The sequence below is a fragment of the Buteo buteo genome, chromosome Z, assembly GCF_964188355.1.
Source record: "Buteo buteo chromosome Z, bButBut1.hap1.1, whole genome shotgun sequence".
Lineage (NCBI taxonomy): Eukaryota > Metazoa > Chordata > Aves > Accipitriformes > Accipitridae > Buteo > Buteo buteo.
The window spans coordinates 14,359,191-14,376,337 of record NC_134204.1 but is presented as its reverse complement, the minus strand read 5'-3'; the positions used below and the strand labels follow the sequence as shown (position 1 = coordinate 14,376,337).

Genomic DNA, 17,147 nt, shown 5'->3' with positions numbered 1-17,147 from the left:
TAGACTACCATTTTGTAAAAATATTGAAAAGCAGGATGAAGTTTAAAGCCATAATTTTAAGTAATGAAGTGAGTACTTTTATTTGATATTTACATCTTGGTATAATTTATATTAAAACACCTTCTCAGCACACTGGTTTTACACAACACATTTTCACTACAAATTAAAGCATTTTATTTGAAACAGGTTTTGTTATTTTGGAGACATGCTATTTAATTTGCTGCTCCTAAAAAGCAGATACAATTATGCAGATACTGGTTTACCCTGAGTGAGAACATGAGCCTGTATATTAACCTTTCAAAATAAAAGTTATCAATTGTTTGAGGAAAATTTTGTTTTAAGAGACAACTTCTTAGTTAGGCTTAACTCTATGCTGCTACTAGCAATTCCTGGAAAATGTTAAATTTAATAGAAATTTGTTGTGTTTTAACTGAACAACTATTTTATACAACCTGAATACAGTGTGGTCCCAGTTATCATTGCCAGCAGAGTAGTGAGCATTTAAAGTTTCCTACAGCCTGTTCCATCAGATGAATAACTTTAGCATATATTCAATGCCAGGAGATATGAAAAGAAAACCATCTGACAATTAAGTTACTGTATTCTAAAAAACTACAGACAACATTTCAAAGACGCTAAAAGCATAACCAAATTTTGCACACAACTTAACTCAAATTTATTTAACATACCACATCAGTGATGTTTAGTATTTTCCTTGTCATTGCTTCTTTGTCATGGTGTGGAGTTGGAGTAAACCAGAGCTTCTGGAATGTCTCATTTACTAATTTCTGAAGGAAAAAAAATATTAGTAGAAATAAATAAACTTATGTTGCCATGCAGGTATTATTTCTAATACATCCATACAATAGATTTGTTGACGACGCATGCCATTTCATAAGGAATCACCAACCTAAGTGAGACTGTTGTAAGAAATGTTATCTGAGACAGACCCAGAGCTACTATTACAGGAGCTATAATAACCTCTAAGCAAGCTTCAGCAAAATGATCACTGGAAACTGATGCTATGGAAAATTCAGTTACCATCTTCCTGCATTAATTTGCATTCCTCATGAAAACACAGTACCCTGAGAAACTGACAACTGAACACAAGATTATGATTTCTACAGCAGAACTAGCAGCAATGGTAGGTTACTTTGGAGTTTTCAAAGCAGCTGTGACAAGGTGGGAAAGAGAAAGAAGCCAAGTCTCTATATCCAAACACAGGAAGTATATTCCCTTCCAATGTTTTAGGATGGAGGAAAAAATGGAACAGAATGAAAGTGAACAAAATTATTCCCAAATTACTAATAAGGCATATCATTGTAAGAAGCTTTCCTCATTCATGGAAACATAAAAAACACATTGAAGATAATGCCCCATTTTTTCTGATGTTGCTAGAAAGGCAAGGGGAAGGAGCAGACAGAACAAGGTCATCCTCCTTTCCCAGCAGCACCTTGGATCCAGCTGTTTACCTACTTCTTGGTTAACAGTCTTCTCAGAAAGCACTTGGCATTAACCTATCTCAAGTGGTAAAAATATATGCTGCAGCTTTAAAGTTTCAAATTTCAAATCCTACTGAAAATGTGATACAAAATTATTACAGGTGTGTTCTTAATTACCCAACAATTTTAAAATTATTTTGCCAAATCAAACAAAACCATCATTGTCAGGTTTATGATTTAACACGTGATCTTTGTATTGTGCCCTTCTGCATATACATTGCACAAAGAGTAGAGTATGATCATGCAAGTAACATTTTGGGGGAATAACTGATTCAATGAACATTAAGAATTAATGCAAGATTAGCACAGATGAATACTTTATAATTTTTATATGCAGAATTTACAAATCTGGCATATATTGACATCAAGTGTTTAATTTTGACTTAAAGTTTATTTTGTTTGCAGAAAGAAGTTTTATGTGTCAATTTTACCTGTTAGAAGTACCAGAGACAACACTTGCAAGAAGAAAAAAAATTTCTAGAAAGTAACTTCTAAAAATCTTTTGTCAGCAAGAACTTCAAGAAAATAGAAGACAGAACAGAAAGAAAAACAAGTCAGAGAGCATTTTAGAAAGCCAAGATATCTGCTCTCAAAAATTAAAAGTGAATGAAAGTCATAAATATTACAAAGGAGCAATCCAATACTTTTTTGATTTTTTTTTTGTCAAAATATAGAAACACTAAAACAAAAATAATTAAAATCCTGAAGGATATGTTTCATTCTACCTTAATGCCTTCTTCATCATTGACTCTCCGAATCATTTTCACACACATCTCTGTAATTTTGGGAAACGTCGGTTGTTCAATGCAGATATCCCTAAGTATCTTTATGACTCTTTTTCTGACGCTGATGCCAGTATCCTGTGAAGATAAAATCATTACACTCTTGAAAACAAATGAGAAATATGAATTAATATTTGAAGATCACGCAATCTGACTTGCAAAATTTATTTAGAAAAGCCAGCTAAAATATTCTGGAGTGCACTGATACAAAAGGTCAGCAGTACCACTTCATTTGCAACAATTCTAACGGTTCTGGCTGAGTCCCCAGAATGCTGAAATGCTTCCTCCATTTATACCCTCCTACCTAAGAGCTCATGATGTTGCAAATGTATAATTCCACTTCTTAATTCAAGAGTTGACAAGTAGATGTGATGATGCATTAGTTACTTTGTTGGAACACACAAGATTATTTGTAGCTCTGAGCTGTAATAATTCAAGTCTTTGGATAAAGCTTATGGATAAGATACATGCAGCAGTCTTTTTCATTTTCCTAGGCTTTGTCTAAGGAGATGGATGAGGAGCTTCACTTCATATTACCTTATTCAAATCCTGTTGAATCTGAATGTCAGGATGAACTGCTTTATGCATGCTTATATGCACACAAAGCTACTTATCTTCAAAACCCTTCATAAACATGTTTTATGATGTAACTATAGCAAATGAGTAGTAATTGACTAAAAACCTGACGTAGATGCTAAAAGCTAGTTTTATCTTACAGTTAAATTAACGTTGTATTTTACCTGAACACCCAGACAAAAATCAGTTTTTGTACAAAAATTCTAATAAGAAGCCTTTTAAAACACTAAGAATAGTACAGAAAAGCAAAGTAGTTTTCTCTTTCTTTTCTTTTGGATTACAAATAGCATCTTTAGATTACTGCGTTGTAGATCTTTCTTCATCACCCACACTACTGAACTGCCCTCAATGACCCATATCTCAGACTTGACAGATGTGGCAAAATCCCTCATTTCACCTAATTTGTGCCTTAATAATGGAATCAAAAGTAATATAATCCCGGTTCTGATGCAGTACAACTTTCTATACATATTTACCTTCGGATGTAACAAAGCCTCACTGGAAACAAGTGTTGCATTTTACAAGGCTGGTCTTAAAAGCATGAGGCTCCTCATAAAAACAGTAAGATATAATTTACTCTTGGGATCATCATTCCATATTATTAAACACAGAAACTCAGTTAAAAACAAATTTTCCAATGCCACTTATTTTATCATAAATATCACAAGTCACCATACCAATATTCTTTCAATCAGCATGTCATAATACTGCTCAGCAAGCTGAGGACGACAGAGCACAAATCGGCCAAGCAGTTCCACCGCTGCTTCGCGTACACTAGTGGAGTTATCCATTAACCGTCCATGAACACCTCGTTGCATATCCAGCTAAAAAGAACAAATGAAACATATTCAAAATAAGAAAGGAAGATTTATTTTAAGCATGACAGAAGAACGTATGTGCATGATAGATATTTCCTTTTTTACCCTGGCTAGAATACTGGGGTCTACAGCAACAACCTCAGACAAACACTTCATGGCTTTTGTTCGAACAGCAATTGCATTTTCACCAAGTACACGCAGAATCTAATAAGAGAATAAAAAAAAGATTCAGTTGCTTTGGGAAAATAGCAAACAACGTTTAACAAGCAAGAATGCAGCAGAATAGCATGCAAACAATTTAATTAATATAAGAGTATCTGTCTACTAAAAATTCAGTATATCTACTCAGACAGTAAAAAGGTGCATGCAAATGATGTTCTGTGGCACTGATAACTGAGCATGGATATTTACTAGGATTTGCTACACCTCTAAGACTGGTCCAAACAGGATTTACACAGTCTATATGTTCACTTTAAGTCCCTTTATTTCAAACTCTGCTTTTGTCATTCAGTTGCGGCTTTCACCATGGTTCTTTTAACAGGAGAGTTGGATTTGGGCACTATAATTTTAATAATGGGTCTGTATGCAGATCAATATAAGTAACACAACCTAAACTAATACTGGAGTTCAAACATGTCACCATGCCAACATCTTAGCACTCTTCTCCCAGGAAAAGCAAAGAAACAACACTGGTCAAACGACAGCTTCCAAAGTGACAGTAGCATGCACTGCAAGCCACTGACCAAGCTGGCTTTATTTTCAAATCAAATCAAGCTCAATTTCATGAGTTAATATTACCAAATGAGCATGCATCTTACTGAAACTGTGAAAACAATTTCAACATTTTGTAATTATCCTCTTACTGTGTGCATCTAATTGTAATGATTTTGCCATACACATACATGGACAAATAAAATAACGTAGGTACAATGTGACATATGAAACACATGCAAGAAAAAGAAACATAATCACTTATGTCATCAATACAGAATACGAAAGCACATGGTGTCATCATGGCCAGTTAAATACCTGTGCTCAACAATGAACAGATATGGCACACTACAGCAAAAGCGTTTGGAATCAGAAACCAACTGTGTTTCACTGTACCAAGACTTCCGGCACAGTTTACCTGTGTCAAATAAATATCGAAGCTCTGGGCAAACGGCCTCATAGAGGCCAAGTAGCGAACAATCAAACACGCATCTTCGTAGTCCACAGTATCAGAGTTCATCCTGCAACAAATTCCATGTGTTAATTAGGACATGCTTATCAAAAATTATTTAAAACATCAAACGCATGGCTAATAAAGAAATAAGTGGTACTGAAACATACTTGAATATACTGAACTGAGATGGAGCAGTTTTAATGATGCTGCGAAGAAACTTTTTGCGACTTTCTGCTCTGTGCATGATTTGTCCTGTGGTTTCAACATCTTTTGCATGATGAGTTCCTTCAGATGAATCCTCATCCTTCTGAGATTTAATTGCTTTTTCTGTCTCCATAGTTGTATCACGGAACCACTGAGCTACATAAAACTTCCGAGAAAACTGGAGAAATATAGCAGGATGCACAGAAAACAAAAACAACAGATACAGAAAAGGAAAAATAACAGATTTATAATGAGATTAAGTGAATCTAATGCATCAACAATATTTTGGAAAACACAATCAACAGTATATGTTAGGGTGACAATTTAATTGAAGCACTAATATGCATAACTGAAAATCATTTTAGTCAGTACACATTACTGAAATTATTTTTATATACACTTGACATCAGAAAGCTGAAATTTACCACTAATGATGCATCAGTTTCTGTGTTCTCATCCAGATAATCTAGCAAAGCCTTTTGCAGCTGTTGAATTTCATCTTCTCCTCCTGAAACCTGTTAGAAATAGAAAGATAGTTATAAAACAGATATTGCACAGTGGTAATTATCATCTGAAAATCTGCATGTCCACATATAAGCCACACTGAAATCAGCTGTTTTGGTAACTGCAGAACTTTAACAATTTTTTAACCAATTACTTAGAAACTGCATAGAGGCTGAAACAAATTAGACTGTGGCTCTAAAATCTAAAAAAGATTAAGAGCAGAATAAGACTGTTTTTTAAAACAGGACAACTGATTTGATTAATTTTCATTCTATGATCTTGTGTGAAGACCCTCTGTCACGGAGGAAAAACAAAGGGCTGAAATCACACACAGCAGACTGACACAAGGTTTAACCTATAAAAGACATCATTAGCTGTCTCACCAATATTAAATATCGAAACAGTGAATTCTCAGGTGAACAAGGGATAAAAGGCAAAATAATAAAATAAGAAGAAATATTAAACACACAACAGTAAAAAGGTATGGAAAACATCAACAAAATAAAAATAACTTATCTCTTTGCAAAAATATCTGGTATAACTGTTTTCAGGGATAAAGATCCATACAGAGAAAGTGCAGGAAGAGTTCTCAATCTAGGAAAAAACTTACAGAGGTTGTTCCCAAACACCTCTGAGCTCCAGCAGTAAAGAATCATGCTCTCTGAGATCCAACTAAGTTTCTACCAGTCAAAAAGCTTGAGAACACACATTTAAAAAATATGTCACCTACTGTATGTGAAGCACTTCTAAGATGCACAAAAAGCACTAGATATGAAATACTCATCTGAAAACCAGTGCTGGAGACTATGTATCAGATTTGTAATATCAAAACCGTATGAATGTTAAAAAGAGAATGTATTTTTTCCAAGAGGCTATTTAAGAGGAAATACTTACATTTCCTATATGTATATAAGGTACATGGAGGACAGGGAGGTGATTCAAGACAGCCAGCATGGCTTCACCAAGGTAAAGTCCTGCCTGACCAACCTAATGGCCCTCTCTGATGGAGTGACTAGATCAGTGGACAGGGGAAGAGCTACAGATGTCATCTATCTGGACTTCTGTAAAAGACCTTTAACACAGTCCCCCACAAAATCCTTCTCTCTAAACTGGAAAGAAATGGATTTGTTGGATGGACTGTTTGGTGGATAAGGAGTTGTTTGGATGGTTGCATACAGAGTACTGGTCAACACCTCAATGTCTGGATGGATATCAGTGATGAGTGGTGTCCCTCAGGTGTCCATTCTGGGACCAGTACTGTTTAATATCTTCATCAATGACATAGACAGTTGGATCGAGTCCACCCTCAGCAAATTTGCAGATGACACTAAGCTGAGTGGTGCAGTTGACATGTCTGAGGTATGGGATGCCATTCAGAGGAACCTGGACAAGCTCAAGAAGTGGGGTCATGTGAACCTCATGAGGTTCAACAAGGCCAAGTGCCAAGGGCAATCCCTGGTTTCAATACAGGCTGGGGGATGAAGGGATTGAGAGCAGCCCTGTGGAGTAGGACTTGGGGGTAATGGTGATGAAAAACTGGACATGAGCTGGCAACATGTGCTTGCAGCACAAAAAGCCCACCATATCCTGGGCTGCATCAAAAGAAGTGGGGTCATGATTCTGCCCCTCTACTCTGCTCTTGTGAGACCCCACCTGCAGTACTGCATCCAGCTCTGGAGTCCTCAGCACAGGAAAGACACAGACCTGTTGGAGCGGGTCCAGAGAAGGGCCACAAAAATGATCAGAGGGGTGGAACACCTCTCCTATGAGGACAGGCTGAGACAGCTGGGGTTGTTCAGCCTGGAGAAGAGAAGGCTCTAGGGAGACCTTATAGTGGCCTTTCAGTACTTAAAGGGGGCTTATAAGAAATACGGGGACAGGCTTTTTAACAGGGCCTGCAGTGATAGGACAAGGTGTAATGGTTTTAAACTGAAAGAGGGTAGATTTAGATTAGATGTAAGGAAGCAAGTTTTTACAATGAGGGGTGGTGAAACACAGGAACAGGTTGCCCAGAGAGGTGGTAGATGCCCCATCCTGGAAACATTCAAGGACGGGTTGGTTGGGGCTCTGAGCAACCTGGTCTAGCTGAAGACATCCCTGCTCATTGCAGGGGGGGGTGGACAAAATGACTTTTAAAGGTCCCTTCCAACCCAAACTATTCTATGATTCTGTGTATATCCTGATCTCTTAAATAGTTCTAGCCTATGCAAATCAAAAAATGATCTCATATATGACCATGAGACAATGTACTTCTCCCCATATACAGGTTATGGTGAATAAATCCGTATCAATGAACTTGTGCCTGAGTCAGAAACTAACTTTCTCAACACCTAAAAAACAGCATAAAAGCAAACTCATGAACTAACTTCCTCAACATCTACAAGACAGCATAAAACTAAGCCATAAACCACCCTTTTTTCCTTAGTATTATACCAAAATACACAGGTCCTTGCAGTTGCTGATGTTACAGCAGACAAAAGGATTTTTTTTTTTCAAAGTGAAGGGGTTCAAGAGTTCAAAACATGTCTACAATGCACATAATACTAATATAGGTTTATATATATATTTGGCACCCTAATATATGTTCAGATTGTGATTCAAAATCCCATCCTTCAACCAGTGTTAAATTCTGTGGATAACTAGCTGAATAAAAGAGTTGATTGATGAACCTTAACTGCCTCCCTATTTTCAAACAAAAAATCCAGAACAAACAAAGAGAAAATGTGAAGCCCACAACAAATCATATTCAAAATTCATAATAAAAGTAGATGAATAATTTCTGGCTTAAAATTCTTCAGCTACAAAACATTTTTCTTCTTTAGCAATAAAACTCATAACTTACAACCATTTTTACTTCTGTATGAATAGCACAGATTGAGAATCTTGTCACAAATACAGCACATAATATAGCTTGCAAACATCAGCAAGTGGAGAAAGGTACAGTTACAAGCCCAGAACATCAGTGCATCTAGAGATAAATAATGAAAAGCATGCACATGTGTTCAAATCAACTTGAAAATCTATGACAGATTTCTATGAAAAAAATCTACTGTTTAAAAATGTCAAAACGGAACAGATTTTCTCCTATATCTAATTCTATGGGTCATGAGTCCAAACCACAGTAGAGAGAGTTATAAGCATTCATCAGTCATTGGGGAATATCCTGGTAATGATATCAGAGCATAGAAGGAAATATCTGGAGTCTAAGTATTCAGTTCAGCAGGAAAGAAAAATCTGTAGAGGTACAAGTTCATTTCTGAATGGGAATAACAACTTAAGTTTCCGATGATGATAGCCAAGTATGTCTACCAATGGATCATCTTGTTTTCTTGCTGTTCATGAAGCTTAGCTGTCACGTACATGTTTCCAAGTATTTATTTGTTCTTATGTTACAAATAATTTATAAACAACACACTGTCTACCCTGACTGGGTACTGTATAGTACACATCTTCCACAATGCACAGATGGTACTGTCTACCATCACTGATGTTAAGCATCCTGCGTAACTGAAAAAAATGCTGTTAGCACTCAACTGCTCCCAGCAATTTTATTTTCTGCAGATGCCCATGCTTAGTTACTGCCTGATCCTGTAAAAACCCCCAAACAAACAGAAAAATTCAGGTCACTGCACAGGTATTTATCTTTTTGGAATATCTTTCAATACTATTATAACTTCTGGAAATAAGGAAAGAGAAAAGGATTCTTCGAAAGTATGTCCCTACGAAGTCTAATGTAGAACTGTCAGAATTGCTGCCAACAGATCAGAGTTATAAGCCCTTAGAACATAGAAGTATAAATTATATTAAGCCACAGAGATGAAGATTTGACACTGTATGTTGTAGAACATTCTAATTGACAAAAGTTATGGGAAGTATCAGCCTCATAAAGGAGTAGATGAATTTTGATTCTTTATTTGAATGCCTGCAAAGTGCATAAGTTTTTCCTTCAACATAAATCTGTAACATTCATTATAAACTACATGTAATAGATCTGTAGTCTTTTCAGGTAACTGAAAGGGAAATGAACTTCATATGAGTACTCAACTTTAGATCATGCTGAGAACAGTTAGCAGTTCAGAAAGAAATGCAGTGTCCATCAGAAGCGTGCAAGTCCACGTTTTTAAAAGAACATGTAAGATCTGAAATTTTCTTATCATACTATGTACCGTATAGAGCCCAAATGCATATATTGCTTTGATAATTGAGCAGCATTAGCAGAAATGCAAATATGCACCCTCTAATGAAAGGTATATGCACATCCAGTTAAGAAAAAAAAAAAAAAAGATGACCAATACCAGCTACATCACATAAAAACTAACCTTACAGGCCTAGTAGTTTAACTTTCTAAAGCTTGTATATGAGTGCCAGAAGCTGAGTTACCACTTCACAACAGCAAATCCACATACATACATATTTGTAAGGCCTCTTAGGACAGAATCCAACTGTTGCTCCATTATTTCCTCTGTATTGTCACAAGAAAACTGGCTTAACCACTGTAATTAACCACTTCATACGATTACTACAGAGATGGTGGAAGAAAGACATGAGCTAACAAATGTGACACTTATAAATTGAGTATATTTGATTCAGAAATCTGGTTCTCCAAAATGCCAGTTTTTAAAACATCTTTAAAATTTTCAAGTATTTGAATGGATACATCTCAATCCAGCTGGCACGGGATCTTTCACACACCTGTTTGAGGATTCTGGCTATAGATCCTTGATCCATTTTGCTAGTGACTGCATCTTTTCTCAGTCTTGCAGCTACAGTTCCAAGATAGTCAAGTGATGCAACTCTTAATGCCATTTCTGTAGATTTGTTACTGAACTGGTGAACCTAAGAAAAACAGAATAAACTGTTAAAAACAAACATTTATTTATGCAACTGAGATTCTTCTCACAAGAGATTGCTCAACCTTATTGAAAATTCCACCTAACTTCCATGCTACATAAAATTATGTAATTTACTATTATCTCTCAGATACACTACTTACTTATATTAATGTTTCTTCCTTTATTGGGTCTCTCTGTCTCTCTACAGAGTTTTTTAAAATATGTGTTTTCATAAAATAAACCAGACAACTAGTACAGCAGATATCCTTTGCAATAGCATAGATCTTAAGCACCATAATGCAACTTCCTCATTATTCACACAAGTATAAAGAAAGCTACACTTTAACAGGAGCAGGACCATAAAGTATTTTTCCAAGAAACAGCTCAAATTACTGTGTTAATTACATTGTAGTACTGAAGAACAACTCTCAAAAAACATGTAAACAAAAATATTCACATTCTGTAAAATATCATAAGTAAATGCTATTATTGGTAAAAACCCACTTAATTATTTTCAGGTTCTGCGCTAAAGGAATAGTCCAGAGAAGATATTTAACATGAATAATTACAGCTATTAGTCTGACTTCACTCCACATTAATATCTACACTTATTAGATGCTATACAACAGCATTTTTTCATGTTGAAAATGTCATGGAATAGTGGAAGTGGACTTCTATGAGAAACTGTATACATATCACCTTTAACAAGTTCTATATCAATGATCCTCTACACCAAATTTTATTATCTATGTATTACATAGTAGTGATGCACATAAGAAAATTCTTTAATGCTGAATGTGTATCAACAATCAGAAAGCATTCCTGTAGCAGTTTCAGCTGAATTAAAAAAGTCTTCATTGTAATACAATATAAATTAATGTAATAGTTGAAAACAAGAATGCCTTACCAATAGCCTTCCTAATAAGCTAAGCAGCAATTCTGCAGCTGGCCATTCTGGTTTATTGACTGTGGAAAGAAGATCTTGAATGAAGTTCTCAAACAGTGGCCTGTAATCTTCTTCCCCTTGTTTACTGCCACACCTGTTTAAAAGAAAATGCATTTTGTAAGCAAATTTAAGAGCCGTTAAAGCTTTTCTTCTGAAACAAAGAGAACTAACCCTATGTTTAATCAGAAAAACAGTTTTATGCAATTCTAAAAAAAGTATCTGAAATACTAGCAAATTATCCATTTACGGAGAAATAGTTTAAACAGTTATCACTCCAAGTTGCACTGCAAGTAAAGCAGCTAATCCACGATAGCAGAATTTTGTTCCTATAATTTTTTACTTATTGCTTTGAGTTAAAAGTCTGCATTAACTGGGATGGACAAAGTAGGTAAAATTGTAAAGCTCAAGCTGGAGTGGGGTATTTAGGAGGTGTTGTGTCTATATTCCTCAAGCTTTGTCTGATTTATCTGACAGCAATAAGACATCTCAGTATTATGCCCCACAAAGGTTAAAATCTGAATGTAAAAAAATCAAAAGATAAAATACCTGATAGTGTTTCACTTATATGTGGCATCCCTAACTTTAATGATAAGGGAAGTATGCAGAGAGATTGCTAGATAGCTATTAAATAGCCTTTCGGCTTAAGAGTAGAAATTAACACGATAAAAACCTCAGGACTTATTCTTAGAAATCCATTTGCTATTCAGGTATACTAGGGTGGTTTTTTCCCCTTTTGAGCTATTGACATTTCTAACTTTACCTAAATGAAAGTAATTTATAGGTTTTTTGTATCTTTGTCATTCTGATGACTAAATGAACATGGTTTCACTGCTTAAATATTTACTCAGCCTTCTCTTCCAGGCTTCAGATGAGTAACAGACCACTAATAAAAGGATGCTACATGAACCATCAGATTCTTAAATATAAAAAGACCTCTGCAGAATTTCCTTTCCATAAGAAATTTTGTCCAGATGGGTAGCTTTCTTAGGGATCTATAAAGTATATTGTTATAAATACTTTATGAGTAGGAATTTAGCATTGAGAAATGGTTAGGTTTGTCTTAAAGTATGACAGACTTTATTTGGAGTTGGTTTCATCAATATGCTAAAGAATGCAACAGTACTCACTTCTTAAGGAAAATCGAAAGGAAATTTTGGGCTGTTCTCATAGCTGTTTCATATGAGTTAGTAATAAGCACATCTTGATCCACCTAAAAATAGCGAGATATATTTATTATTTTAGCATACACAGAAATATGATTTCCAGATCAGCATTTCTCATGAATCCAATAATTACAGCAGACATAAAATTACAGTGTTTGGTTACTAGAGCACCATAATAAAATATTATACCTAGAAACACACAAAGTCATTCCTGCACAAAAAAAAAAATCATGGCTTTTAAAAATATCTTACTTTCTTGTTTGATTCCTCCTCTGAATTCGAATCTTTTTCTGCTGATGGTAAGTGCACCACGCACTGAATAAGCTGTAGAACCAGTGCCGTTACCATCTGAATATACATAGGCTCTCCATCAGTGTCACTGCTGTTTAACCTGTTAATAAGAAAGCATTAACACTAAAATGAAACAAAAAAGACAAAACAAACCAAAAATTTTTGGTCCTGAATAATATCTTTCTAAAATTATTACCACAGCTAGAAATCTGTGTTCTAGACATTTATCTAGTTATTTGCTTCTCTTTTATGCAGTCTAAGATTTGGTCTAACAAAACCAGTAAATATTCTCAGGCAGAAGAGATGAATTGAAGCGGCCCACAGGTGGTTATCAGAGTATCTGTGAAGTTCAGCAGCCAAAAAATCTGCAGTAATATTTAATAAATCAAACACCTACATGCTAAGGCACTTACTATATAGGCTTGTTGCCCTAATAATTTATTACTTATATATTATTTAATGTATGTGAAATATGCAGGTTTTTTAACCAGAAAATAGTGACCATGACGTAGACTGACTTCTACAGGAGTTACACCTATGGCCATCTGAGATAGCATAAGAGACAGGAACTTCAGCATGCAAGTGTCTTTAAGTGTGTCTTAAGTGTGTCTTTAAGTTAGTAAGACCAATATGAATACACTCCACATTTGTCTCATGATATAACCTGAGAACTAGTATGGTCTTTACTACCCATACATACATCAACACCGTCTATTGCTACCCTTAACAATATGAAAAGGTGATAATCCCTGACATCACTCTCCCCAGATTATCAAAATACGAACTCGGCACAAACCAGATTGTATTTATTTTCTTTATGAAGTTATGTTTGACTACTTTTAGAGAGAAAAACTTTTCATATCAGATTTGGTGTAAGCTGTACCCTTTCTGACTGTAGCCACAGTTAGAGAACGCCCTTTAACAGAGCAGAGTTAGGACTTGTACAGATAAACGGTGCAGTCATTGTGGTCTTGAGATAGTGACTTCCTTCTGGTACAGGTCCTAATTCAAAGAGCCTGTCTATCATTTATGCTCCTATTCCTACCACCTTCCTATTTACTAGATCTCTCTGATGTCTATAACCAGAACAATAGGAAATACTAGGAGCAAACACTTATGTTAACATTAGGGTCGCTGAATTCAATTTCAAAGTTTCAGTGTATTTCTTTTCCTGGATACATCCTGTTCATCCACCCTGGATCCGACAAAATATTTAACTGACAATTTATCTGTCTCAGGGGGCAAGATGTATGCAATCAAGGAACAAAATCAACACCAAAACCAAATGGTTTAGAATCATATAAAGTGTCCCAACCTCAATGTTAAACAAAATCCAGTTCAGGTCAGATTCTTTCTCAGACTGAACCTGAACTTCTACTATTATTCTGAAGATGCACTGAAATCCAGCTGAAGTGCTTAAAAGACAGTTAAAGTGAACAGAGTAGTTCCTAAATGAAACTCATTCAAAGAGATATTAAATTGATTTCCTTCCTGGAAAGAGTGCTCTGAGTGTGTATTCAAAGAAATTCAACCAGAATTTTCCTATTAAGCTTTAGCAATGAAGAAATATGTAACTCCATACAAACAGAACCGATGAATTTTCCAACAAAACCACTCTGAATGCACACTAAAATTACACTCATTTACATCCGTAGTGAGACATATAAGATATTTCAATTATTTTTGTAAGCAGGCAGAAATATGATGGCATAAGGAACAGTGATTATTGCAAGACATTTGTCAGGCAATTCTGCTCTCACTGGTTTGAAATATCAACCTCTAATAAAGTGCAACTTGCAGAGTTGCAGATTTTTAAAGAAGTAGTTAATGCTGAAGCCTAAAATCCTACATCTACAAACCTGTAAATGCTACTGGCTACAAGTTATTAATCTATGCCAGAAATTACCTGAAGTTTCTCAAACTCCTCTTGCTAGTTGGTAGTCTCGCAAGGGAAGTGAAAATTTCTTCTAGTATTAACTGTCTATGTTTTTCATACCTGGAGAACACCTATTTAACAGTTACAGGATCGTTAGAAAATTATTCATTGCTACATAAAATATCGCTTATCAAATATATTGCTAAAAATTTTATATAGAAACATATACTTTACATGACAAATAAATTATAATTCATGCATACCTTGTTTTTAATGCATTACTTCGTTTTTTCAAGGCAAGCATTTCTTTATAAAATATATAAAAACTTTTTCAAATACAGCTTTTTAAAAATCTTCAAGTAACATAAATGTGTAATAGCTCTTAAAAATATCTTATGTTTTAAAAAATTTTGTCAATGGTAGAATATATTGTATAGGAAAGTGAAACAGTGTAATACTAAGCTTTCAGGCTCCAGTACAGGGCAAAACTCTGTGGGAACATAAATTACGTGAACATGCATATGGTTGTGGAGCATGTTTGAGAAACCAGTTTTACTTCATATCCTAAGCTTTAAGGTTTGCCTGACATGACATACTCTTTCAATTTACAGGGTCAGGATTGTAGAATTTGCCTCTCTTGTTTAGGTAGAATACTGAGTATATCATCCTTACAAAGATGGAAAACTTCCACTTGAAAAAGCACATCTGTGTTGTGCTGCTTTTTTCCTGAAATAATACTTTATCTGCCCCATGAATTTTTCACACAGCCATCTCTTCCGAGAAAAAGGATTTATTCTATCACATAGAAGTATCCTACTAGTTCTATATACCTTATTCCATAGCATGTATTAAAATCTTAACATAGGAAATAAGGAAAACCACATTGCTAATACTTCTTAAGACAAGAAAGGACAGGGAAGAGGAAGGGGTTTGTGTTTACACCTTAAATAACATAACCAAAATTAAGAAGTTCCTTGCTTAAGTAGGGTATTTCTTCCTATAGGGTAGTCTGCAAATAGGGCAGCTCAGGTAGTTTTTATACTGTTTCTAGATTATGACACCAAACTGTAAAAACATGCAAGAATAAAATTAGTTCTAAACTCCAGTTCTCTACCAGAGAGAAAATACAGCCTATGTAAGTGCCCTAACAACTCTCAGAAGTACAGGAACATGAAACTGCAAATTAAAAAGTACTTACTGCAGTCACTAATTTGATGGCACATAACTGTAGTTCACTGACATTTTCTACAAAGAAAGGTGTTATTCCCATGGATGATACCTATCAATGGAAAGAAATTACTGTAAGTATATTTGACTAACAAACTGATACTTACACAGTTTCACAAGTAGGTTTTCATTCAGCAGGTAAGATATTCAACAAGATGTATTACTTCATTTTATTTGCAAATAAAGTTATAAAAGGATATTAGAGAACAAGTCCTGTGAGGAGCGGCTGAGGGAGCTGGGGCTGTTTAGTCTGGAGAAGAGGAGGCTGAGGGGAGACCTTATCGCTCTCTACAGCTACCTGAAAGGAGGCTGTAGCAAGGTGGGTGTCAGTCTCTTCTCCCAAGTAAGAAGTGATAGGATGAGAGGAAACAGCCTCAAGTTGTGCCAGGGGAGACTTAAGATTGGATATTAAGAAAAATTTCTTCACTAAAAGGGACGTCAAGCATTGGAACAGGCTGCCCAGGGAAATGGTAGAGTCACCATCCATGGAGGCATTTAAAAGACATGTAGGCACTCAGGGACATGGATTAGTGGTGGACTTGGCAGTGTTAGGTTTATGGTTAGACTCAATGACCTTAAGGGCCTTTTCCAATCCAAATGATACTATGAATACAATCAGGTTAAACTCTTCTTAAGTGTACAAGAAAAGGCATTAAAGATTTGAACATTAAATGCTCTTCTCCTGCAGACTACCTACAACACAACAAACTAGTCACTCTGATCTTAATAATTTAAAAGTTTGTATTCATATCATACTTCATGTCACTGAGACAATCATACTTTACATTCTCTCTGGGAAAAAAACCCCAAACATTCTTAGACAGAAATTCTTCTGATAAAACTTACCTGAAGAATAGTTGTATCAGTAAGAAGCTGTATCTCTAGCAACTCTGACAAGCTGCTGACAATGTCACAGACTTTGTTATACAACATCACTATAACTCTTTGCTTGTGGGTGGAACACTTGGCACGTTTTGCTTTTGAACTTAAAACACCACCTAGAAAAATAAAAAATACCTTCATTAATTTTTTCAATGTTTCACATCAAATCTTGGAAAGATGATCTTCTCAAAAAATATCCCCCAAACAACTGCATGACTACAGCTAAGTAAAAGCAATTGTTTACAGAAGAAAAACTATTTAGTAGCATCAGCTGTAAAGCAAAAATTTAACATCATATTAATTTTTCATAATTGCTCTAAATTCTGGATCCAAGATTTTTAAAAAGGTTCTTGAACCTGGACATCTGCACCTAAAGGTA

General features: G+C 35.3%; 1 protein-coding gene across 5 annotated transcripts in view; it reads right to left on the bottom strand.

The window, feature by feature from the left end:
- NIPBL (NIPBL cohesin loading factor) overlaps nucleotides 1-17,147 on the bottom strand; it is a 170,848-nt gene that overhangs the window by 17,407 nt on the left and 136,294 nt on the right. For all 5 annotated transcript variants that reach the window (XM_075021387.1, XM_075021386.1, XM_075021388.1 and 2 more), the window contains 14 exons: nucleotides 16,733-16,884; nucleotides 15,858-15,938; nucleotides 14,690-14,790; nucleotides 12,745-12,883; nucleotides 12,457-12,539; nucleotides 11,291-11,423; nucleotides 10,244-10,387; nucleotides 5,473-5,562; nucleotides 5,011-5,225; nucleotides 4,808-4,910; nucleotides 3,784-3,882; nucleotides 3,538-3,684; nucleotides 2,228-2,362; nucleotides 690-788 (listed from right to left, as the gene is read on the bottom strand). In XM_075021387.1, the coding sequence (XP_074877488.1) occupies nucleotides 690-788; nucleotides 2,228-2,362; nucleotides 3,538-3,684; nucleotides 3,784-3,882; nucleotides 4,808-4,910; nucleotides 5,011-5,225; nucleotides 5,473-5,562; nucleotides 10,244-10,387; nucleotides 11,291-11,423; nucleotides 12,457-12,539; nucleotides 12,745-12,883; nucleotides 14,690-14,790; nucleotides 15,858-15,938; nucleotides 16,733-16,884 (1,721 nt within the window). The remainder of the gene's footprint in view (nucleotides 1-689; nucleotides 789-2,227; nucleotides 2,363-3,537; nucleotides 3,685-3,783; nucleotides 3,883-4,807; nucleotides 4,911-5,010; nucleotides 5,226-5,472; nucleotides 5,563-10,243; nucleotides 10,388-11,290; nucleotides 11,424-12,456; nucleotides 12,540-12,744; nucleotides 12,884-14,689; nucleotides 14,791-15,857; nucleotides 15,939-16,732; nucleotides 16,885-17,147) is intronic.